This window comes from Larus michahellis, chromosome 20 (genome assembly GCF_964199755.1).
Source record: "Larus michahellis chromosome 20, bLarMic1.1, whole genome shotgun sequence".
NCBI classification, from domain to species: Eukaryota; Metazoa; Chordata; class Aves; order Charadriiformes; family Laridae; genus Larus; species Larus michahellis.
The window spans coordinates 2,162,585-2,184,896 of NC_133915.1; the positions used below are offsets into that span (position 1 = coordinate 2,162,585).

Here is a 22,312-nt window from a genome sequence, read left to right on the forward strand (position 1 = left end):
CAAGGGGGACAGCCCATGTCTCCAAGCCCAGACCTTGCACACTACTCACTAGGCCACACTCCATCTCTACTGCAAGTTTGTATATATTTATAAACAGTGCTTGTATATTTAAAAGAGGGTTATTACGTGCCTCCTCTACATATTCACATCTGAGAGGCAACAAGAGTCAGTGGAGTGTGTGCAAGGCAGCATGGGGGAGCAAGCAGCCTGCACCTTGCTGGGAATCCCTCAGCAGCACTCTGGGGGATACAAACTCAAACCTTCCAGCTCCGCCACCTCTGGCAAAGCCTTGTTTTTACGGAAGAAGAACTGAGTCTCCTCCTCAGCATCCAGGATTTCACTAAGGGATGACACCACGGGGTCATGGTCCTTCAGCATCTCTGGGTAGTGGCTCCCAGCCCCCTCTATCCGCAGCGAGCGCCGCACCGGTGTCAGGAATTTCAGCTCCCGGCCTCCCAGCAACTCCTTTCCTCTGTGGAGAGGACAAGAGCCTTTAGGTAAACCCTGCAGAGGAGCGGTGGCAGAGAGGGCACTTGCTGCCAGGAGCGGGCAGCTCAGCCTTACCTGGATGCAGACGTAACTTGTAACTTGACCGAGACGGGCAGGCTGGTCAGGGATCTCCCCGTCGGGCAGGGAGTCACTGCCACGTGCTGCCTCTCGTTTGGGCAAGGTGTTGTAGGCTCGCAAGGAACGGGCTGCTCAGCCTTTTCCCCTGACGGGAGAGGAAAAGGGCAGCATGGTTGCAGAGGGCAGAGAGCGGCAGCTTGGGAGGGGTTCCAACACTGCGGCACTCCGGACACAGGCGAGGGCACCTTGCTACGGAGGTGCGATGCACTGGGACAGTGCCCAGCCCTGGCAGAGGAATCTTGCCCCATTTTTGAGACCAGGGTTGTGGACTTTCACAACACTGTCTCCATCCAAGTCAAAAGGGACACGGGGTGCTGGGACAGACTGCAAACCATGCTGCTTCCCTGCCTGCAGCAGCAGGGACCCCCAGCCTGCCCGTGCTCCAGCCCGCCAGCCAGCCCCCATATGCACATGTTACCTTCCGATGTTTGGCCTGCAGCCTTCAAAATATCGAGGACAACTTCTCTGAGCTCCTGAAGCGGCTGCAGGAAAAGCAGAATGCAGGTCAAGGCAGGCCTGACTTGAGAACGGAGACCAGAGTTACAACCGAACAGGGGAAAAGGTTTTTTGCTGTGTCGTGACACCCCGTGCCGGAGCCAGTGGCAAAAGGCTGCAGTTTCCCTTCGCCAGGTGTGATCCGTCAGCGCACAGGCACGGCTGGGCAGGCATCCGCCCTGCACAGCGTTTACCCTGGTAAATCCCACCAGATGCTGCACTTACGCCGCCCAGACCAGCACAGAGCTGCCGTCACATCGCTTCCAGCCACCGCTCCGACACAGAGCAGGGTGCGTGTCCTCCCCTGACCCCATTCATGCCCGCACGGCACTGCCTGCTTAAAGGTGTTTCTATGGGACAAAATGGGACCGGCAGCTCTAAAGGGCTTTTTCACCGGTGGCTAGTGTTGCTAAACTCATCCCAAAATCCGACCCCTGGATCTTGAGGAGACCTGCTGCTGCAGAGTCAGGGAACACGGGGAGCCATGGAAAAGAAGTGTCTCACTCACCGCAGCACCAGCGCAGACTGCTGCTTTGTACAACCCCGTCACATCAAAAGGGCCGATCCGGGCGAGAAGTTTCGCTTTGCAGATCCAGAACTTGGCAAATTTCTCTGCTTGGGGCACTTGGGACAGCACTGCAGAGATGTCCTCTGCCTGGACACCCTACAAGAAGTGCGAGGTCACAGAGAAAGGTGTCAATGGCAAGGGCCAGAGGCGCGCGCTGGGGGAGCTGTTGGCGCATAACTGCTCTCCCAGCGCTCTCTAGGAAAAGGAGTGTATGGAGAGTTTGGTTTTGCAAGTCTTCTGTGACCATGGACAGATAACAGCTTTCCTGCCTCTATTTTCCCCGTGGTAAAATGAGTCCAGTATTTCAGAGGGATGTCAAGGGACTGACTCCTCAGTGCTGGCACTAATGGAGCCACTAAATCCCAGAGCGGGGCTCGCGGTCAGCATTCCCAGAGGTGATACTTCACAGCAGCCTTGAGGTCCACCAGGGACATACCCCAAGTTGGCTCAATCAGCCTGGGCTGCTGCCGCAGAAATTCCTGCTGCGGACTGCACCGCCGCGTACCAGGACACCGGCAAGGACACACACAGGCCCCATGACCGGCTGTTGCTCCGTTTTCCCGGTTAGGACACAGCGCTGCGTGCCTTTGGCCTATCCATAACTCCACCAGGACTTCTACTTTTCCTACATATGATGTTGGGTAGGAAAAGTAACTGCAACCAAGCGAGCAAGAACGCTTGCTCCAAACCGCAGTGTGCTGCTGGGGGGACATAGCTCTCATCTCCTGGGATGCTCCAGGAGAAGAGGAGCCCATTCGAGTTGCTCCTTTCCCATTCCCACCTCCTCAACGAGCTTCAGGCACTCAGTCAATATGTCATCGATCTTCTCCAGGCAGAGCTGCTCCGGTTTCTCTTGCTTTTCTTTCTCCTTGACATTTCTCCAGGACAGCTTCACTGCCTTTTTCTGAAGCAGCATCATAGGTGGCCGCTTGTATATCTTGCCTTTGGATGCCAACCACTCCTCCAGCTGTTTCCTGTTAAAGGAGCAAGGGATCGCTGTTACCACCCCAGCAGACCGGCAACACTTGCCAGGCTACTGTTCTCCCTCGGAATCTCCCTCTAGCCAACTTCAGCTGCTCAGGAAGAACCAGCACATCTATCCTGAAAAAGCATCCGAGCTCCAGGCTGGGAAAGGAAAACCCTCTCAAATTTAACAGTGCCTTGAAGATAAAACAGGAAAGCGGCTGCACACTCTCCTCCTGCTGGGTGAACTGGTGGCAGAGGAAGCCAGGGTACCACCAAATCTCTTCCCCACCCTCCTCTCTTCTGGGGCACCAAGTTCCAAGCAGGGATTCACTGATAAGGGGACTCGGGACCCTGTTTCCAGCAGATTGGTGCTGGTTCACCCGGTTAAACACTTTAAACTCTGCTGTCCCCTGGAGGTGAGGACAGTTGGCCAAAGCTGCAACTTACTTACGGTCCGCAGCCGATGGGGTCTTGGGAACACGCCTAGCCTGGATTCCACTTCCCATGGGCAGCTTTGGTTTAAGCCTATCTCTGCCGCTAAAATCACTCGCAGTTGCTTGAGTTTTGGAGCCGTGTATGCTGCGAGGCTGGTTTTGGGGGACTGCCGCTCGGGATGCCGCTGTGTGTCTGGGAGGCACCACCTTCACTTCCTTCCTACCCGCCTCCTCTTTAGCTGTGGGCCTTTGCCATGGCACGGTGCTCCCTGGTTTCAGGCTGGATTTCATGTTTGTGGTGCCACGGGGCCTGCTGGAGGCCAGAAGCTTTGTGGGAGATCTTCTCAGTTGGGGGTCTCTACTGTGGTGCTTCAGACCTCCCGCTGGAACTATGCCCAGTGGCTTTCCTACAGGTTCCCTTGCCGTATTAGTTTTTTCCTGGTTTGCCTCTGTTTTTTTATGTAGCAAATTAGTAGAAGCACTAAGTAACCGAGGGGGCTGCAACGGCTGAGTTTTGACACTTAGTTTTTGAGATGTGCTTTTTGAGCCTGGCAGGGTTTTCCTGAATTTATCCTGAATCGGCTCTTCCTTAGCCTGGCGGCTGTTAATTCTGTCCTTTGGGTCCATGATTGTTCTTGACATTGTGGCTGAGCTTTGTCTGCGAGCCAAGTCTCTCTTGCTCCCAAGATTGTTTCCATCAGACTGAAAAACTCTGTTCTGCACAGGGCGCGCAGAGGCTTGTGCTCGGACGTTTTCCTTGTTGCAGACCAGCCTGTCCCGCAGCCCCTCACTCAGGGAGCAAGGTGCCTCAGGAGGGGGGTGCTCACTTCCAGCCTGAGGTGCTGCAGTCTCCCGTGCAGGCTTCTTGCTCCTTTCTGGATTTAGGTGACCGGGGTTTGAAGCCGGGAGCCTCCCTCTGGGCTGTGTATGGTGGCTTATACTTGGCATGAGCCCCATGGGAGGCCTTGCGCTCTTTCTCGGCGGCTCTGGACGCGCCACCGCTGCTCTCTGGGATGATGTATTTGAAGACTTCTGTGGAGCAGTATGGCCAACGTGCTCTGTGGATTTGGTACCAAGCTTGCCATCCCTCTGAGGGCCCTTCGCCACGTTTCTGAGCACATCCTTGTTCTTATCAACCTGGAGAGACAAAGGGAACCTCAGCCCCAGGGAGAGCTCAGCCTGGTCAAAACCTGACAGCTTGCTCCTGCCCGAGCCCTGCTAGCCCAGGGGACGTCCACATGAAGACAAAGGTGACAAAAGGCGACAAAGCAGCTGTCAACAGAACAACAACACAACACCCACCAGTGCACGGGCAGAGGATGTGTCTCCCACACTAAGTTCATCTGAAAAATAATTAGTTATAATAACTTCTTGACAGCTATTTAGCAATCTGTTGACTGCACCCCATTGGGGTCAGGAGCTCACTACCCTGATTTGGGAACCCTGTTCTGTCCCGACTCACTTCAAGCATGAAATACAAAATTAGACTCAAAAAATTTCTACTTACACGGACTAGTTTAGAGACTGGGTCTAAGGGTGGATTCACACGATTTGTCCTGTCCTTTAAAAAGGGTCTGTAGGAAGTTAGACAAGATATCAGGTTATTTAACGACTGTTGCAGAAAAAGGTTAAATATCTAAACCACTGCTGGTTGTATCAGTCACAGGAACTTACGATAAGTTTTTGGAAATCAAAAAGGAAGTACCACATAATATTAGTTCTTTTTCTTCTGTGCAGCAACAGAAAAGCAACAAAAAAAATTGACATCCAAGGTTGTCACAAAACTTAACGGCTTCCAAAAGTAACCAACATGGCTCCGGCAGGCAGGGGGGCCTGGCAGGCAGTAGCTTTGGAGGCTCCTGAGGCTGCTGTCCCTGGCTGCCACCCGATTTCCCCCGCGGGCTGTAGGCAGCCACGGTGCATCCAGCCAGCTGCAGCCGCGCTGCAGGTCACAGCAGCGTCTCAGAGCGCATCAGCAGGGTTTACTCTGCCACGGTGAGCCCCAGCGCTGCGGCAGCTGATTCGCAAGTCCCTCAAGCTGCCCAGGCACTGGCAGCAAAGTGGGAAGATGGGACAGCAGCCCTCGCTGCGGCTCCCCCCATCCTGTCGCCCTCCTCCTCCCCCCTGAAGTGGAGCCCTCTGACATCAACCAGCTGCGGAGTTCTCCCACCCCTCTGCTCTGCAGCTAGCAGCTCAGCCTTAGGGAAGATTAATGCCTGTGCAGATATTTTTCCGTAATGAAAGAGCCCGGAGAGTTAGGGTATTGTCCTCTCTTCTACACAAGAGGCGTACTATGCCATAAAGAAAGATCATGAATCTTCTCTCCTCGTTTCTATTATATTACTGGTGTTTTCCAGAGCCCGGCACCAGGGAATGGTTTGCTCCTTCTGGTCTCTGATCCTACTTCCCTTTATCTTCTCCCCACTGAGTAGTTTTATGGCTTCCTTTGCACCACAATGTCATGAGAAATACTCAGTGCAACAGGGAGTCTTTCAAGTCTTCAGGTTTGCCAAGCACATCAGCAGTTTCATTTAAAAGCTGTGCAGAAAGGTGCCTCACTACCCACAGCCTGCAAGCGGCTGCTGCGCTTACAGCAGAGAATCTGCTCACAGGCTGGCTCCAGGGGAACCGAGCAAGGCAGCAATGGGTTCCCAGAGCCAGGTAACTCATTTGAAAGGTGGTTGTATCTATTTCCTTTTAAACGCACTGAAAATGCCCCTGCCTAACATTAACCTGTCACAGAAGGTCACTGAAAGCTGCCACTAAAAAGTAGTGGTGATGCTTGAACCACTCATTCTTCAAGGCACAGTTACGAAGCTGAGTCGTTGGCAAAAGGGCCCGTTCTGCCAGACCCAAGGGCTGAGATGAGAAAGTTTCACAGAGACTCAGAAAATACCCAGAAGAGAAAACACCCACCAGCAGGAAACGTCAACACTCAGAGCATCTCTTTGGTCCCGCTGCCAGTAACTCTGCAGAGCGCTGCCAGGGCGCTGTGGGGCAGAGCCGTCCCAGGTCGCTGCCTTGACAGCGCGTCAGTGGGAGGAGATGCTCTGTAGGCTCGTGAACAGCTGCGCAGGGAAGGCAGACCCCGGGAAGTCAGCTTTGTCTCAGAGAAATCACTGAGTGATTTCGGTCAGAAGGGACCTTTACAAATCATCTACCCCAAGCCCAACATCCTCCTGACTTACTTTGCACTTGGGCATTTCAGCTTTTCTTTGGCTGCTCGGTACTCCTGGAGCCGTCTTCTCTGCTCTTCTGCAAAGAGATGGTAGGAAAAATGCAGTGCACGCACCACAACGTTGGTATTCAGAGCACTGATACGAACAGATTTCCTTTACATTCACAGCACTGCCATATAGGTCCCCTGCGCTCCCTGCCCAAGCCTGGCGATGCTGTTCTCAGAAATTCCCAGAGCGTTTCCATTTCCCGTCGCCACATAAAGACCAGAGCTCTCCATTGCTCGTGACGTGATGCTGCTGGAAGCCCCAGTTGTGTGGGGCTTGGTCAATTTGCAGAAGGAAAGGGGAGATGCTGACGATGACCCCGCTTCAGCTCCGTATCCCGCGAGCCTGTACCCTGCCGCAGGGGACCCCTCTGCTAACGTGGGCAGGTGGGAACAGCGAGCAGCGTCTCGACAGGGGACAGGGGATACCCCCAGCTTGGCTGCGGTGCTGGGGCACCCCATGGCAGGGACAGCACGGCCTGGCCAGGGTCCGGCATCGCCCCCGTCCCCAGGGCCTCGCCCCTGGTCCCCAAAGCTGTCCCACCCTCATCGACAGCCCGCACGCCCAGGGCTCGGAGGGCACCTCAGTCCCCCCCCTCTCGCCACCCCCTCCCCTTGGTGCTGCACCCCGAGGCTTCCGCAGAGCTCCAAGGCACCCCCGGGCGCTCTCGCACCCCATGGCACCCCCCAGCCGCCCCCACAGAGACCCTCCCGAACACCGCCAGTGCTCCCATTTGGCGGGTACCCCCTCCACACCCCTCATCGCCCCCCCGCGCCGTCCCTGCCCCTCCACTCTGCCCCACGGAGCAGGCCCACCCGCTCCGGCTCCCCGCCCCAGCCCAGCGCCCCCAGATCCCCCCCCAGCACTCGCCGTTCCACCACTGACCACTGCCAGCCCGTCCCCAGCAGGGTGTCCCCCCTACCCCAGAGGGCCTCCCGTATCCCTGCCCTACAGAACCCTCCGATCGCCCCCCCCCCCCGCACACACACGGTCCCCCCGCCCCACATCGGCCTCTCTCCCTCAGCACCCACCGCCACACAGGGCTCCCCCCAAAACCTTCCCCAGCAGCCCCCGCCCCACAGGGCCCCCCCGGCCCCTCACCCTGCGCGACCGCCCCTGCCCGCTCCATGCCGGCCGCTCGCCTCAGCGGGGCCGCGGGGCCACCGACCGACCGACCCACCCGCTGCCGCCGCCAACCGCCGCGCCGCGCTCATTGGCCGCCACCCTCCTTCAAACCGACCAATGGAGAGCGAGAAAGAGCGGGCTTCGGGCGGGGCCGGCGGGCGCGAAGAGTCGTGATTGGCTAGAGGAGGACGGGAGGGGGGGCGCGAACGTCACCTCCTCTCCGGCAGCCATGGGCGCGGCGAGGGGGGGACCCGGCGCCGGCGGCTGCCCCGGCAATTAGACCGTTCCCATCAATTAGCGTGAGGCGGGGCGGCACGGCACGGGGCGGCACGGCACGGCACACCATGCCAGGCAATGCCACGCTATGTCGTGTCGTGTTGTGTCGTGCCAGACCACGTCCCACCAGGCCAGACCACGCCAAGCCTTATCACACCAAGCCTTATCATGCCAAGCCACACCGTGCCGTGCCATGTCACGGCATGACGCGCCAGGACGTGGCATGCCACCCCACCCCACCCCACCCCACGCTATGTGATTGCAGGCCGTGCTACACCGGGCCATGCCATGCGACGCCACACCACGCTATGCCAGACCATGCCACACCACACCATGCCGTGCCACGCCATGCCGTGTTGTGTCATGTCACGACACGTCATGCCATGCCATGCCACCCCACACCATGCCAGACCATGCCATGCCATGCCACACCACACCATCCTATGCCAAACCAGACCATGCCACACCATGCTGCACCATGCCATGTCATGTCATGACGTACCAGGCCATGTGATGCCACACCGTGCTATGTGATGCCACACCATGCCGCACCATGCCAGGCCATGCTATGGCCCACCACGTCACGCCTTGGTGGTGGCAGTGGCTGGGGCAGACGTGGCAGCCCTGGGGATGCCCGCCCCAGTTGCCCCCCTGCTGCAGGGTGGGTGTGGGAACGGGGTGGCCCGTGTCTGGGGTGGTCCCTTGGGTGTGGGATGGTCCCAGGGCTGGGGGGGGGTCACCCCCCACCCCGTGGGCTCTGTGCCCAGGCCTGCAGGACCCCCAAAAGCAGCCGAAACAGCCAGATTTTCCCATCCACAAACCACCCCCTCATCGTTTAACCCTGTGAGAGCAATTTGTTGAGCAACGCCATCCTGGGAAACCTTTTATTTCCACCTCCATCACCAACAAATACCTCCATTCCAGATAACAAAATCACAATATTTCCATTAAAATGTATATAAATTAAAAGCACTGGCCAGACACAATAAATAAGTATAAATTGGGGTGACTCAGGCCCACAGGGCCCAGAGCTGCTATTTCACCTGAAATAGATGGGGAGGACGGGGGTCCCGGCTGGGAGGGGGTTGTACTCGGTACATACAGCCTGAAAACCAGCAACTGCCAGTTGGGTTGGGTTGGGTGCGGGGGCTCCTCAGCGCCCGCTCAGCTCGTAGGTGGCAATGTTGACCTGGTCAGGGCGGTTGGTGATGCCGACGGGCTGGCGGGGCTGCAGGGAGGTGCAGATGAACCAGCCGGGGAAGGCAGCTGACTCGAAGCGGGTTTTCCCCTCGATTGGGCTGTCCAAGCGGTAGAAAATGAAGCGCGTCAGCTCCACGCTCTCGATGTCCCTCCTGACATCAGCTTCCTACAGCCAAGGGGGTAAAACAGGGTTCAGGGTGGGATGGAGCCCTCAGCCCCACGGGGGATGCAGCCGGTGGGATCCCCAACTCACCTCCAGCTGCAGCACGGGCTCGGCGCCGCTCATCACACATGACATATAGAGTTGGTAGCCCTTGATGCCCAATGCCACTGGCATCCGTCCAGTCCCCAGGCCACCCTTCGATGACCGGGGACGGTACAGAGCGATGTTGAGCTTCACTGCAAAGAGAAGGAACAGGTTAACAGGCGGTCCTGGGGCTGTGGGGTGGCTCCCGGGTGGTCCCAGGGTTGGGGACGAGGACATTGGGTTGGGACTGTGTCCCCTCACCTTTCTGCCCGGCGGAGGGTCCCTGCAGGTGCAGGGCCACCAGTTGGGTGGGCGACTCCAGGACAAAGCACTTCTGGTCGATGTCGAGGATGTCGAAGGACTGGGAGCGGGTGTAACGGTAGATGGGCGCCCCAGTGTAGCTGCCCTCGATCCGCTGGAAGGAGACGGGCTCTGCAGGGAGGGAGATGGTCAGGAGGATGGTGATGCACCCAGGTCCAATAGCATCCCCCAAGAGCATCCCCTGGCTGGGGTGACACCCCTGATGCCACGTGCCCATACCAAAAATATCATCCAGGAAGCCCCCAAGGTCACTGTCAGCAAAGTCCTTGTGCGCCGGCCGCTTCAGGAGCTTGGTCACAGCCACCACGAGGACGGCAGCCCGGCGAAAGGTCCTGGTGCCATGTCCCTTGGTCACTGTCACCTGGATGCCCACCTCAGGCGATGCGACCTCCAAGTCCAGGCGGGGTTTCTGGGAAGGAAAGGGGATGTGGGATGAGAGCCTGGCTTCCCCATCACAGTGGTCCCAGGGCCATTCCCACTGCCCCAGGATTACCTTCTGCAGGCAGAGGCAGTCGGGACCATAAAATGTCTCTTCGTTCAGGCTGGAAGGAAAGGAGAGATGGTGAAGCCAGGGCCACCACGGCACGAGGGCAGCATTGTGTCCCCAGTGTCCCCAGCTGGCTCAGCCACACTTACCTGCTGCTCTCCAGTGTGTCCAAATCGGGGACGAACGCCATCTCTGCTGCCGACTGTGAAAACCTGGGCAGAGACTTGCTGGTACCTGTTGAACGCCGCGGCGCTTGGCTGCCTGCTCCTGCCTGTCCTGCTGGCGGTGTCGCTCGGGTGCCCTCTGAGCCCGGCGTCGGCGCAGCCGGTTTTCAAGAGCTGCTGGAAGGAAACGCCGTCAGAGCGGGATTTCCACCTTTCGCAACACCCGGGTTTGCCCAGCTCCTCGGATGAAACTGGGAGGCCTGGGGAGACGGCTGTCCCCGAGCAGCACTGGGGGGCTGGGCAAGGGGCCACATGTGGGGAGAGACAAGGGACGGTGCTCTGGGGTCAATGTGTGGGGCAGACCAGGGGGGATGCTCTGGAGTTAGTGTGTGGGGCAGAGACCAGGGGCGATGCTCTGGGGTCAATGTGTGGGGCAGACCAGGGAGGATACTCTGGAGTTGGTGTGTGGGGCAGAGACCAGGGGCGATGCTCTGGTGTCAATGTGTGGGGCAGACCAGGGAGGATGCTCTGGAGTTGGTGTGTGGGGCAGAGACCAGGGGGGATGCTCTGGGGTCAATGTGTGGGGCAGACCAGGGAGGATGCTCTGGAGTTGGTGTGTGGGGCAGAGACCAGGGGGGATGCTCTGGGGTCAATGTGTGGGGCAGACCAGGGAGGATGCTCTGGAGTTGGTGTGTGGGGCAGAGACCAGGAGCGATGCTCTGGGGTCAATGTGTGGGGCAGACCAGGGAGGATGCTCTGGAGTTGGTGTGTGGGGCAGAGACCAGGAGCGATGCTCTGGGGTCAATGTGTGGGGCAGACCAGGGAGGATGCTCTGGAGTTGGTGTGTGGGGCAGAGACCAGGGGCGATGCTCTGGGGTCAATGTGTGGGGCCGGTGCTTGCGTGCCAGCTCTTGGTGGCCGTGCTGATGCAGCAGGGCCTGCCCCACCCCCATCCCGCCGGGGCCACAATGACGTCCACCCTCGTCAGTGCTGGGGACCACAGCTGCCCCGGAAGGGGCTGGTGGCGCAAGCGCTGCCGCTCCGCCATTTCCCCACAGCTTCCTCCTGCGCTGCCCACGGCGCCCTCCGTCACCCCTCCTGTCCCCACTGCCCCAATACCCCCTCGGTCCCCCATGCCCACCTGCACCGCCCTGGGGACACGGTCTTTGGGGACACGGCCTTGGGGGACATTCCTCGTCACCCCCCGCAGCAGCTGCATGCCCCGTGTCCATGGAGTGCCAGCGGTTGTACCATGCCGGCTGGGCTGGGGACAAGCGTGGCCAAGCTTGCGTCGCCACGGGCTGTCAGGGTGTTTTCCTGGCGCCTGTTTCACTTCCCGAAAGTGCTGGCCGGCTCCTGCCACTGCTGTGACTCATCCCCAGGAAACAGCCAGCACCCCAAAATTCCCCGGGAGGGCCCTGTGCCCACAGCCGCCTCTTGCCTGTCCCCCACACAGAGGCGAGGCCCGCTGGCTCTCACCCACGTCAGGATGTCCCCAAAGGCCTGAGGTCCCCCAGGCCATGAGGTCCACCATGCCAGGGGGTCCTCCACATCGTGGTGGCTGTCCCCAGGCTGTGGTGGGGTTCCCAGCAACGGTGAGGTCCTCAAGCCATGGCAGAAGTCCCCACAGTAGGGGTCCCCAGGCTGTGGTAGAGGTCTTCAAGCCATGGTGGAGGTTCCGAGGCCATGGTGGAGGTCCTCAAGCCACGGTGGAGGTCTCCAGGCCGTCAGGGGGCCCCCAGGCCACGGAGGGGTCCCCAGGACATGGCTAGTGTCCCCAGGCTGTGGCAGGGGTCCCCAGGGCACAGCGGGCATCCCCAGGCATTGGTGGGGTCGCCAGGCCGTGGAAGGGGTCCCCAGGCCATTGGCGGTCCCCAGGTGACGGCAGAGGTCCCCAGGCAGGCCATGGAAGCTCCTCAGGCCGTTGGGGGGGTCCCCAGGCCATGCCGGGGTCCCCGGGCCATGGGGGATGCCCACACCCGAGGCGGTGGCCGCGCCGGGTAACCATGGCGACCGCCCCGCCCCGCCCCGCCCAATCCCCGCCCCTCCGCCTGGCCCCTCCCCTGGAGGTTCCGCCCGGCGCGCGGGGCGGCGGCGCAGGCGCCTTGAGCCGCGCCCGCTGGGGGAGGCGTGGCGGCACAGCGTGGGGGGCGTGGCGACGCGGTGACGCAGCGCGGGGCGGGGCGGGGCGGGCGGGGCAGGCCGGCGCTGGGGCCGCTGTCAGAGCCGGGGCAGGAGCGGGGCGGACGGAGGGGCCGGGCCGGTGGGTACCGCGGCGGCGCCGGGCCGGGCCTGGGCGAGGGCTGCAGCCCGAAGCCCGAGGGGCGGGGGGAGGGTCCCGCCGGGCCGGGCGCGGGTCCCGCCGGGCCGGGCGCGGCCGCGGGCGCGGCCGCTCCCCGGTGTCCTTGGCGCCGCCACCCGGGCGCCTCAGGGCGGGGGGGGGCGGGACGGCGGCTGGACGGGCAGCCCGGCACGGCCAATGGGGAGGCGGCTGGGCGCCTGGCGGCGCTGCGATAGGCGGGGCGGGGGCGCGCGCGAGTGTGTGTGGGGCCGCGCGCCCCCCTTCCCCCCCCGCCATTCCTCACCGTGTGTTGGATTTTCCCGTTGTTCGACCTCTCGGTGAAATCTGGGACGGGATCCGGCCGGGCGCCACCGTCCCCGGGCCCGTCCGCAGCTGTCGCCGCCTCCCCGAGCCTCGGGTCACCCCACAGCGGCGGTCTCGGGCGCGGTCCCCGCCGCCCACCCGCCCCGCCGGCTAGCGCTAACGGGGTTTACCTCAGAAACAGCGCCCGGCTCGCCACGGCCTCCCGCGCCTTCGGGCAGCCAGCCCTCCCCGCGAGGGGCCCTTGGAGACTGGCTGGTTCTGCTCGTTCTGGGGCAAAGCTTGGCCTTAACACCCCTGTTCTCCAGAGAGGTCACCGGGACGCTGCTGAGCGGCACCGCCGAAATCAGACACCCAAGCCAGAGATGCCGCCCACGCTTTCGTCCTGAAGCTTTTTTTCCCCCCTACCGCGTGCCTGCCTGTGCGCTGACACGCCGTTCAGCCGGTCTCTGAAGTATCTGGCTGTGTTTTGCTGCTGAACTCTGAGGAGGGTAAGCTGGGAAGGCGTCTCGTGCCGCCACGCTCGCTGTCCTGCACCTGCCTGCCATTTCTTGCCTGTTTGACTGCGAACAGAAGTGAGCAAGCAGGGTGGAAAGCACGAGTGATCTTCCCTCGTTCCCTCAGGTACATCTGTAAAACGCTTGGGCTGAATTAAAGTGATCCTGGGTCTTCCTCAGGCTCTTTGGACCAAAATCTTGTGTTTTGAGGCCGGAAGCGTAGCTGCTGCTGTGCCAGGTAGCCAGAACTAAATTCTGCAAGGCAAATCTGGAAGCCCAGCTGATGAAATGCTGGTAACGAAGGTGTATTTTTTTCTCCAGTCCACTGCAAAGCTTCATTTTAGTCTGGTGAATGCATGATAGCTGCTTTGACATTGGGATGCTGCTTGTTAAACTGGTCGGGAATATGGAAACTGGCCAGTTGCGTCCCCTCCAGCCTCGGGTTCCACTCTCGCGGGAGGAGCTGGGTGGAAAGGGTAGCTCCTTTCCTTTCAAGAAGAGCTGACTCCAAGTGCCAGCGCTTCCCCCGAGATGATCTTGCTCCAACACTTCCCCTTGGGCTGTGGCTGTCGGTCAGATGTGTATAAGGAGGAGCACGGTCCTTGCACCCCACCAAGAGCTGTGAGGTGGAGGTTGCTGGGGGACCTTTGAGAGGTCCCACGCCAGCTCAAGGTTGCTTTTCTGGGTTCTCTGGGCAGGGGAGAGCCCCTCCCTGGGCCTTTGGACTGCATTAGCCTTCTTGGCTGTGAGCTTTTAAGGAGTGGTAAAGTGGTCTGTCCTGGAGCCCACATCTGAAGTGCTTTGCGCCACCGTACCTCTACTTTGAGAGGGGTCTTTGCCGTAGACGGTTTCTTCCCAGCTTTATCCTGGTGCACGTAACAGAAAACAGCAAGAAGAAAACCTTGGCCCAGCAGAGTGGTCGCAGGTTGAATAACGCAACAAAAATCCAAGCCCAGACCTTCTACCTGGGAGAGAGGGCGATGGAAAAAGCTTCCATGCTGGGTTGGTGTGATGAGAGCTGTCTTCCTGCAGCTTGCACAGTCCTGGAGGAGCTTGCCCTGCTAGATTTGATCAGCTCGATGTGAAGGAAAACATGATATTCAGTGTTAAAATGCAGCTGGTAACAAGTTTTTTCCAGCACCTTTCTGGGCACAGTGCTTTAAAGTGCTTTTCTTCAAACTTGTACGATGTCCCTGCAAATGGGAGATGGAAAGGCTTAAGTGTCCAGCTCTTGATGGAATCTGAGTTTCATAGAGGATTTTCCTGTTTAAAACAAACAAAAAGAGGATTCTCAGAGGAAGAATTAAAAGATCACAAGAAATCAAAGAATACTTTATGGATTTATTGTTGGAAAAAGAGTAGATGTTGTTGGCTAGGAACTAAAGAGGAAAGCACTGGGGGAAACTGATGCCTTACATTGTTAATCCAGGCTGTGTTTCGCCATCAAACGTGCCTTATTTTGTAGGAAGGTGCTGGATATAAAAAGATGCAGGTGGCTTTGAGGTGCAGTGGCTTGTTTGAGGCCAGCATTGGGTACCCCACCGAGAAAATCTGCTTTTCACCAACGTGTCGGGAGATGATGGTGCTGTGCTGGCAGGGGCAGGGGAGGCAGACCTGGCTGCGCCAAGTGTCTTGAGCAAAAACTGTGTTTCCCAGCTGTTGGGGACTTGGCTGTGGGACGGGATGGATGGATTTACCTGAATTAAAAACCGATCCTAAGCTCAGTTCTCCGTGCTCGGGGCTCATGGGGAGTGAAGGGGGGTTAGTCTCTGCTCTGTGCTCTTCTGCAGTAATTTCTAACTGATTTTTCCCTTCTCTCCCAGCAGGGATTTGCGTGAGGTGACAGGACAAACATGCTTAACTTAAGGACTTGTGCGGCAAAGCTGAGGCCGTTGACGGCCTCGCAGACTGTAAAGACAATTTCCCAACACAGGCTGGCAGCACCCAGGACGTTTCAACAGATCAGGTGCTACAGCGCACCGGTGGCTGCTGAGCCCTTTTTGAGTGGGACTAGTTCAAACTACGTGGAGGAAATGTATTATGCTTGGCTGGAAAATCCCAAAAGTGTACATAAGGTAAGGAGCAACCTCACCAGGATATCACCTTCGCGTCTCTCTCTGTGTGTCTGAGCAGTGGGTTCAGGTAAGTAAGTGCACGTGCCCCAGAGAGGATCGAATTCAGCCGGAGGGGCCAGATTGTTGTGGATGGTCCTTCTGCCTTGCTTTGCCCAAAAGAAATGTCAGCGATTCCTTGAGCAAGATCCAAGAGGAGCTTTTCTGTTCAAAAGGGAACGCCGTCGCCTTGTGGGACGCAGGCAGCATCCTGGATCACGAGTGGACACAAGGAATCGCTTCTCCTGGGAATCCATCTTTAACGAGCTCCGATGCTTTATTTTTCCAGCTCTGATGGCTCATCTGTTCTGGAGTGGAGAATGGGGGGGAGGCAGAGAGGGTTTTCTCCACTGGTTTCCTTTTTACGTCGGGCACGGGTGGTGTTACATGTTGAGTTATGTGTTGGGGTAGGTGGGCTGTAGCTATCCCACCAGCTGCTCCTGAACTTAAAACTGGGAAATCGCCCAGGCTGTGGGCAGTATGCGCAGAGCTCTGTCTCGATCTGAATTACTGAAGCTCCTCCAGTGAGGAGAAGGCCATGTCTCTAACGTAGAGTCCAGCAGGTGAGGGCTCAGCTGAGAAGAGGATTTCTGAAACCCAACTGCATTTTTTCCCCATCCCCAGTGTTTCACAAGGAAAATGTTCCTCTAGTGACTAAGTCTCAGCATTACCCAGGGGATTTTTAAGACAGTTTCATACACGTCCTGATACAGAGCAGGGATTTTCTTTATTCGGTAGCACATGAGCAGTCCGCAAACCAAGATGCGATGGTTAAATGAGCAGTCAACAGTGAGTAAGGAATCTCATGTCCCAACATGTGCATCAGCATTGAGTGTATTTGCGATGGCACCGGTCCCACACATCCAAAATGCACAGCCTCTAGGGTGCTGTAAAGGTTTTATGGTAGGATCAAAGCTGAATTTTCACAAACAGAGTTGACTTTATGCTTCTTTTGAGGCAAACAGGTAGCTGAGCCAAGCAATACAGACTCGGAAAACACAAAGTATGTTGGTTTGGGTTGTGCCCTTTGTCAAATAGTGACTTGAAAGCTACCCAAGCACATGCACGTGATGCAGCCCAGTCCTTTGGAGGCAGGATATTGAATTAAAACCCATGAATCTAAATGCTGTAGTCTAATTTGAAAACGAGTGAGGGTTATACCGTGCTTGTCCCAGCGACAGGCACAGTTGTGCCTTTGGAAAAGGGTCTTCATGGTTTGATACCGGCTCTTTGATCTACAGACCCTACTCAGTCTTGAATGTCATTCTGAGCAGATGTGAGAGTAAACATCAAGACTAACAGGGGCAGCTGACTGGGAAGCGTGTTTGGGTCCTGAGGCCAGACCTTGGATCTCTTCTGGTCCTGTCTACTCTTTAATGTAGCCTCTGGAGCTTCAGCAGCTAGCCTGTAGGTGGGCAGTGCATGCAGTGCTGTACGGGAGTCCTCATGCATGCTCAGCTGAAGAAATTGGGAGAGTTTAGGTTGGAAGGAGCCTCTGGAGCCTCTGCCCCAGCATAGCCAGCTTGGAGGTGGCCTCCAGCTTTGCGGCTGCACCATGTCAGCTGGGGCCTCGTGCGGTTAAGTTTTGAGCACTGTGCAGGGGTGGCGCTCCCACCACCTCTCCAGGCCCTCAGTCCAATGTTTATGGTGAAGAATTGCAAGTGTATATTAGTCACCCCTGGATATCGATGTCCCTTGCAGTACTTCTGAGTGCTTAGTGAGCAGTGCAGGAGTTGACATAAGATTTTGCCTCCAGTGCATCTGGGGATGGTTTGTGGCAGTAGGAAAATCAGTGTGAAATGAAGCAGGGTCTTATCATTGCCAGGAAGCAAACCTGATGCTAGTGATGTAAAAAGCAAGTCTTACAGACTGCTTTTTAACCAAAATCAAGGTGACATCCTACTTGGCAGAAAGTAGGATCCAGACCATGGGCGTTGGACTGGATGGTCTTTGAAGGTCCCTTCCAACCCAAACCACTGATCTTATGAAATCCAATGCCCGGTCCCAAAACTCCTGGTGGAGTTGATAGCTGAGGTTTGGCATGGACTTTGCTGCTACTCCCCGACACACTTAGACAGATAATGCACTGATACTTGACTCATCTCACCTGGGTGGATCCCACCTTGTTCCAGTGACCCCTTTACCAAGATCCCTTCCCAGCTCCTGGCTTTGCCCCTTTCTCCTCTCCACGCTTTTTCACAGCTCACCCTGTCCCTGTTGAGACACCGAGCCACTGCAGTGGGATTGGGGTTGCAGCCGTCCCTGGTATCAGCTTGTGAGTGGTCCCCATCAGCCTGCGTCCCCTGAAGCAGCAGTGGAGTATGTCATCCCTATCCCTGATAAGCATTGGCCTCTACCCTGGTAGATGTAGGGTCAGATCCGAGGGTGGAGTTCCCAAAAAAAAGCTGGGCAGTCACATGGACCCAGCTGTGGCTTATCTGTTCTGTGCACAGAGCAGAGGCCAGCTGCACCTTGCCGTGCTGCGTTTTGCTAGTGAGGGCAAGACCTTCACTAGGTCTTCACAAGGGCTTTCTTTGCTGGTGTCACCAAAACCTACAAGACTTTCAGCCAGCATGACCGTCCTGGCTGAGCAAAATGAATTCACTTCCTCCGTGCAAACACTGGTGGTTTAAGCTGTAGAATATACTTAAGTGTTTAGAGTAGTGTAATTTTTTTTTAAAGCTATTTTAGGCTTTTTTTTGTGAGCTAAACTTCAGTTGAACTCCATTTTCTGATTCTGATGAGTAAGGAGGAGCAGAGCTGGGGAAAGAGGAGGCGAGGGTGCCTGTGGGCTGCGGCGGAGGGAGTGCTGCTCGCTCCTGGGACCACTTCCCTCCTCCCGCCCCCCTCTTTGCCGACGGGGGTACGGTGCTGGCTGCTAGCAATGCTTGTCACAGCCCACACCATCTCCCCAGGACCCTGAGTGTCTTGCTTCAGGGCGGGTGGCCGGAGAGCTTTGACTGCGGGTAGATGATACCCACAGTCATACATCTGCGACAAGGTTAGCATTCCTGAACAACAGCCCCCGTGTTCAGGTTGGACTGGTGTAAAGGGATACAGTTCTCTCCGTATGTATGCACATCACACAGCCTTTAACACGGACTTCTCAATATGCCAGTGTTTTGATTTTTATATTGAAAGTGGTTTTATGACCACAATGTGTGTAGACTGCGATGTGTAACCACAGCTTTGCTGACATGACAGCAGGAGCCCACAACCTTCAGTGGGGCCAGAGCCCCGTGCCTAGCCCTGGGTGGTGCTTTTGTGTCCTTTGCAGTCGTGCTCGCAAATAGGGGCCCAGTCTGAATTTGGTAAGAATATCACTTAGGAGTTGGAAATGTTTGGGTTTCATCCTCCATCTTCAAAAGCAGGCACCCCAGAGAACTTGCTTCTGTTGATAAGGCACAAGGCGATGTGCAGAGCCTGAACCGATCCATCGCTGCTTGACTCCCTACGCTCAGCTGTAAATTTGGTTCAGGCTGCTCTTCCTGCCTTAAGCTCTGAGTGTTCCTCCTCTTCTCCCTGCCACAGCGGGAGGTCCTGTGTGGCTTGCCCGCGGTGCGGAGCATGCCTGATTGGTGCTTTCTGTCCCCTGGAGTATGTGGCAGGAGAAGGAGCAGGGACACAGGCTGTATCTCCCTTGTGCACCTCCCAGCCTGGAGCAGCCCCAGCCCAATTTGAGGTGCCCTGCAGCGGGTGGGAGATGTCACGCCTCTCCCTCTGCTCTGCGTCTGACCTCTGAGCCGGTTTTGTGGCGGAGCCTGGGACTCACAGCCTTCTCCAGGAACCGAGTCTGATAAATGAGGTGAAAGATGCTGGTTTCACTTGGGGAGCTGTTTTGGGGGCTGTTCTCAGCAGAGAAGCCTGGGGTGAGCTCTGCTCTCAGAGCTGAGCTCAAAATCCCTCTAAAGCCTGAACTATCCAGGCTTGGATAGTTCATAGATAGAGCTGCCTCTCCCATCCTGCGCACGAGCAGCGGCACAAAGGAGTGCTGGGAAGGTCAGTCCGGGCTGACACCTTGTGCTGTGGCTGTGGTGGGACACGTGGCTGTGGGACAGTCACAGTAGGGGCCTGGGAGCATTTAGCATACTGAGACGAGGAGCACTGCCTGCGCACCGAGGAGCGGGGAGATAAAAGCTTTGGGACCTCTTAGTAAAAAAGAGGTGAATCTGACCTCTCTTATACCCTGTGTGTATATATATATATATATGTATTATACCCTATCTTTATATGTAGGGTATAGGAACTGTAGGAATGCTCGCAGGGCTGCCGCGGGCGCAGAGAGGGTCAGAAGGGAATAACCTGATGAGCTTTATTACTGCTCTTACCTTCTGCAAGTGCTGGATTAAGGCAAAGTCCTCCTTCCTGCAATAAAGCAGGATAAGGCTGATGGGGCTCTTCAGCCTCTCCCGTGGGATACGTGAGCTCCAGAGACACCTCCGTGGGTGACCAGAAACCCCAGGCACGGCCCTTGAATACCCTTGAATTCGAAACCACATCAGCAACTTGAAAGTTGATGTTTTTATAGCTCTTATCAGGGCCACAGCCTTCACTGGGGGCAAAGCCTGCGGTCAGGTAGCCTGAAATACTCTGTAATTATGTTGGGCAATAAAGCATTTAGTGAAAGTGCCTGAGCTGACGCAGCCGGTGCCACACCTTGTTTGGAGAGCTTAAAATGAACTTTTTCGTTCAGAACAGAAGCAAATTGCATCTCCAGGAGGTTAACAGTGTTGAATGTCAGAAGGGAGAAGGTCATAAAGGCAACACCTCTGCCTCCTGGCTCTGTCCCTGTCCCCCAGCATCGCTGCCACCCCCCTCCCTGGGCTAGCAGATGCTCCCTTTCTCTTGTCTGTCTTTATTTTCCGGCATGTTAATCAACCTGAAACCACCAAGCAAAGCAGCCGGACAGATTCCTCCCCACCCCAAGGGCACAGAGCCCATCCTGGGGTACTTGTCCCTCCTGCTCCCAGGAGCCGATGGCTTCTGGGGCACCCATGAGTTCTGTGAGCCTGGGGAAGGGAAGGGGCTTGGGGTGCTCTCACCAGTGGCCAGGAGTAAGATCGTACAAAAAGCAGCTCTCCGTCTTTTCCAGATGAAATTTCCTTTAGCAGACAACAGTCAGAACAGGATTGGGTGTTTTCCGGCTTTGCTTTTTTTTTTTTGTTTGGGTTTTTTTTGTTTTTCATTTTTCCTTTGGGGGAGCTATTGTTTTTCAGTTACCATGCCAAATTGTTCCAGATTTTATTTATGTTCCTTCAGTGACCTGTTTCTAAATTTAGTCACCTCGCGCAGCCGTGTGATGGGGTGTCTGGGTAGGCCCGTGCTGGAAATAGCTTCCTGGGGCATGTGATGGGTGCTGCAGCTGGAGGAGCTCCAGGGAAGGGGGAGAGCTGGTGCTCCTCTGGCAAAGGTCAGGTTTTCAGTCACCTCTGCCCTGCTACCAGGGCACAAAAGCTGCTTGTTCTGCCCCAAACCACCACTGGAGCTGCTCTCATGGCTCTTTTCGACTCGGGTAGGGCAGCACTTTGCCCATCTCTGCATCACTGAGGCTGGGTGATGCAGACAGGAGGTTCAGGAGCACGCAGGGTGCTGAGTGCTGGGCTCTTGCTCCCAGTTGGCGGAGAGACCCTTGGGCTGAAACCAGTGCGTGAATCTGATGGGATTTGTTTGCTCTAGCTGGTGTCTTGGGTAGGTGCAGGCACGCAGATGCCGCTCTGCCTTGCCCTCGTCTTCTGCTATCACTCAGTGGCACGTGGGAAGTGGGCAGGGGTGAGAGCGTGATGGGAGGACGTGTCTGGGACTTTGCTCTGCTGGTCTCTCCCCTTCCCCATGCCTGTAGATGCCTCTCCAAGTAGACAGTTTAACTTGAGTTTGGCCTGGGACGCTTCTGGCCTCTTCAGGCAGTGATGGATAAGTACCACAAAGTTGCACCATGTCTGTTGAAGGGCTTTTTTGTGGGGGGGTTCCTTTGTTTTCTTAACACCCATCTGCAGAGGGGAACAGGAGCAGAGGGGTATCTGGCTCGCTAAGGGCATGGGAGAGCTGGCATGGGAGTATCCACATAGTGCTGGTGTCGCTGAGGGATGGCGAAAAATTGGAGAGGAGGCAGAAAAAGAAAAAAGCCATTGTTGGTTGAGGGTTGGACAACACGGCTTACACTGGGACTTGGGTCTCAGGCCATTTAGACCATGGAAAAGTGTATTTGGTTAGAGAGCAAAAATATTTTTCAGGAAATATTGTCAGTATTTAGAGGACAGTCTCCTGCCCTGGAGGGAGGGAAGCTAGAGCCTGAAGACCAGGCTGGGGCTCGTTGCTCAGAGGTTTCAGTAGGCGAGCCAGGCGAGGGGTGTCACCTGTGTCCTGTCCTCAGTGCTGCTGCAGAGGGAGGGGGGGCTCTGGGGACAGTCTCATGCCAAAAGAAGCAATCCAGGTGGATGGGAAGTGGGATAATGGTGTAATTGGAATAGTGGGAGAGCTTTAGTGTTCTCCTGTCCAAGGCAGGTGGGTGCCTTCGGCAGTGGCTGTGTAGGGCTGGGGTGCCAGGGAGGAGGCAGCTCTGCCCCCGGGGGATTTCTCTCTCTGCTGTGGCAATAGAGCTGAGACCCCAGTAACCTCGAGTGAGGAGCTGTTTGGGTTGCAGGTAATGACCCTCTCGCCTCTCTTCTTTCCATTTTCCTAGTCGTGGGATATCTTCTTCCGCAATGCCAATGCCGGAGCTGCTCCAGGCACTGCTTACCAAAGCCCCCCTCCACTGAGTACCAGCCTTTCCACGCTGTCCCAAGCCCAGTTCCTGGTTCAAGCACAGCCCAACGTAGATAAACTGGTGGAGGACCATCTCGCAGTGCAATCTCTCATCAGGGCATATCAGGTAAGGAGATGAGCTTTGTGCCGAGGAGGAGCATGTCCTCCGTGGAGGAGCATGTGGTGGCTGAGGTGGGCTGGGGTTAGTGCGGCTGATGCACGTGTTT

The 22,312-nt window shown here is 56.9% G+C and overlaps 3 protein-coding genes across 18 annotated transcripts in view; 1 reads left to right on the forward strand and 2 right to left on the reverse strand.

Moving 5' to 3' along the window:
• Window positions 1-65: 65 nt before the first annotated feature.
• Window positions 66-7,646, reverse strand: CKAP2L (cytoskeleton associated protein 2 like). 2 transcript variants are annotated; one of them, XM_074563641.1, is made up of 9 exons: window positions 7,495-7,646; window positions 6,279-6,345; window positions 4,598-4,664; window positions 3,104-4,227; window positions 2,472-2,664; window positions 1,631-1,786; window positions 1,046-1,109; window positions 565-712; window positions 66-472 (listed from the first exon to the last, which is right to left on the reverse strand). In XM_074563641.1, the coding sequence occupies exons 1-9, from the start codon at window positions 7,526-7,528 to the stop codon at window positions 229-231; spliced, it is 2,097 nt and encodes a 698-aa protein (XP_074419742.1). In that variant the 5' UTR covers window positions 7,529-7,646; the 3' UTR covers window positions 66-228. The 2 variants fall into 2 exon arrangements, with proteins under 2 accessions (XP_074419742.1, XP_074419743.1); XM_074563642.1 differs by having other exon boundaries at window positions 7,416-7,590.
• A 940-nt stretch (window positions 7,647-8,586) lies between these two features.
• LOC141733292 (interleukin-1 receptor antagonist protein-like) lies at window positions 8,587-10,308 on the reverse strand. 3 transcript variants are annotated; one of them, XM_074563465.1, is made up of 6 exons: window positions 10,120-10,308; window positions 9,977-10,025; window positions 9,703-9,892; window positions 9,424-9,594; window positions 9,169-9,314; window positions 8,587-9,081 (listed from the first exon to the last, which is right to left on the reverse strand). In XM_074563465.1, exons 1-6 carry the CDS (start codon window positions 10,158-10,160, stop codon window positions 8,869-8,871), a joined length of 810 nt encoding a protein of 269 aa, XP_074419566.1. In that variant the 5' UTR covers window positions 10,161-10,308; the 3' UTR covers window positions 8,587-8,868. The 3 variants fall into 3 exon arrangements, with proteins under 3 accessions (XP_074419566.1, XP_074419564.1, XP_074419565.1); XM_074563463.1 differs by having other exon boundaries at window positions 8,784-9,081; window positions 9,424-9,892; window positions 10,120-10,256; XM_074563464.1 differs by having other exon boundaries at window positions 8,784-9,081; window positions 9,703-10,025; window positions 10,120-10,256.
• A 1,964-nt stretch (window positions 10,309-12,272) lies between these two features.
• The window catches only part of OGDH (oxoglutarate dehydrogenase), a 34,831-nt gene continuing 24,791 nt past the window's right edge, over window positions 12,273-22,312 (forward strand). For 3 of the 13 annotated variants that reach the window (XM_074563473.1, XM_074563480.1, XM_074563469.1), the window contains exons 1-4: window positions 12,325-12,397; window positions 13,045-13,360; window positions 15,060-15,308; window positions 22,024-22,212. In XM_074563473.1, coding sequence (XP_074419574.1) covers window positions 15,087-15,308; window positions 22,024-22,212 — 411 coding nt within the window. In that variant the 5' untranslated portion in view covers window positions 12,325-12,397; window positions 13,045-13,360; window positions 15,060-15,086. Of the gene's footprint in view, window positions 12,398-13,044; window positions 13,361-15,056; window positions 15,309-22,023; window positions 22,213-22,312 lie in introns of all 13 variants that reach the window. The other 10 variants (XM_074563471.1, XM_074563479.1, XM_074563467.1 and 7 more) reach the window with 6 other exon arrangements.

Bases quoted from the DNA above. Each gene is read 5' to 3' on its own strand.
- CKAP2L (XM_074563641.1), bottom strand. From the start codon at position 7,528: ATGAGCGCGGCGCGGCGGTTGGCGGCGGCAGCGG. The intron at 4,228-4,597 runs GTAAGTAGAAAT...TTGTCTCTCCAG, and splicing joins CAGTCTCTAAACTAGTCCGT to GTTGATAAGAACAAGGATGT. The intron at 1,110-1,630 runs GTGAGTGAGACA...CTTTTCCTGCAG, and splicing joins CAGTCTGCGCTGGTGCTGCG to CCGCTTCAGGAGCTCAGAGA.
- LOC141733292 (XM_074563463.1), bottom strand. From the start codon at position 10,160: ATGGCGTTCGTCCCCGATTTGGACACACTGGAGAGCAGCAG. The intron at 10,026-10,119 runs GTAAGTGTGGCT...CTTTCCTTCCAG, and splicing joins GACACACTGGAGAGCAGCAG to CCTGAACGAAGAGACATTTT. The intron at 9,082-9,168 runs GTGAGTTGGGGA...CCTTGGCTGTAG, and splicing joins AGCCCGTGCTGCAGCTGGAG to GAAGCTGATGTCAGGAGGGA.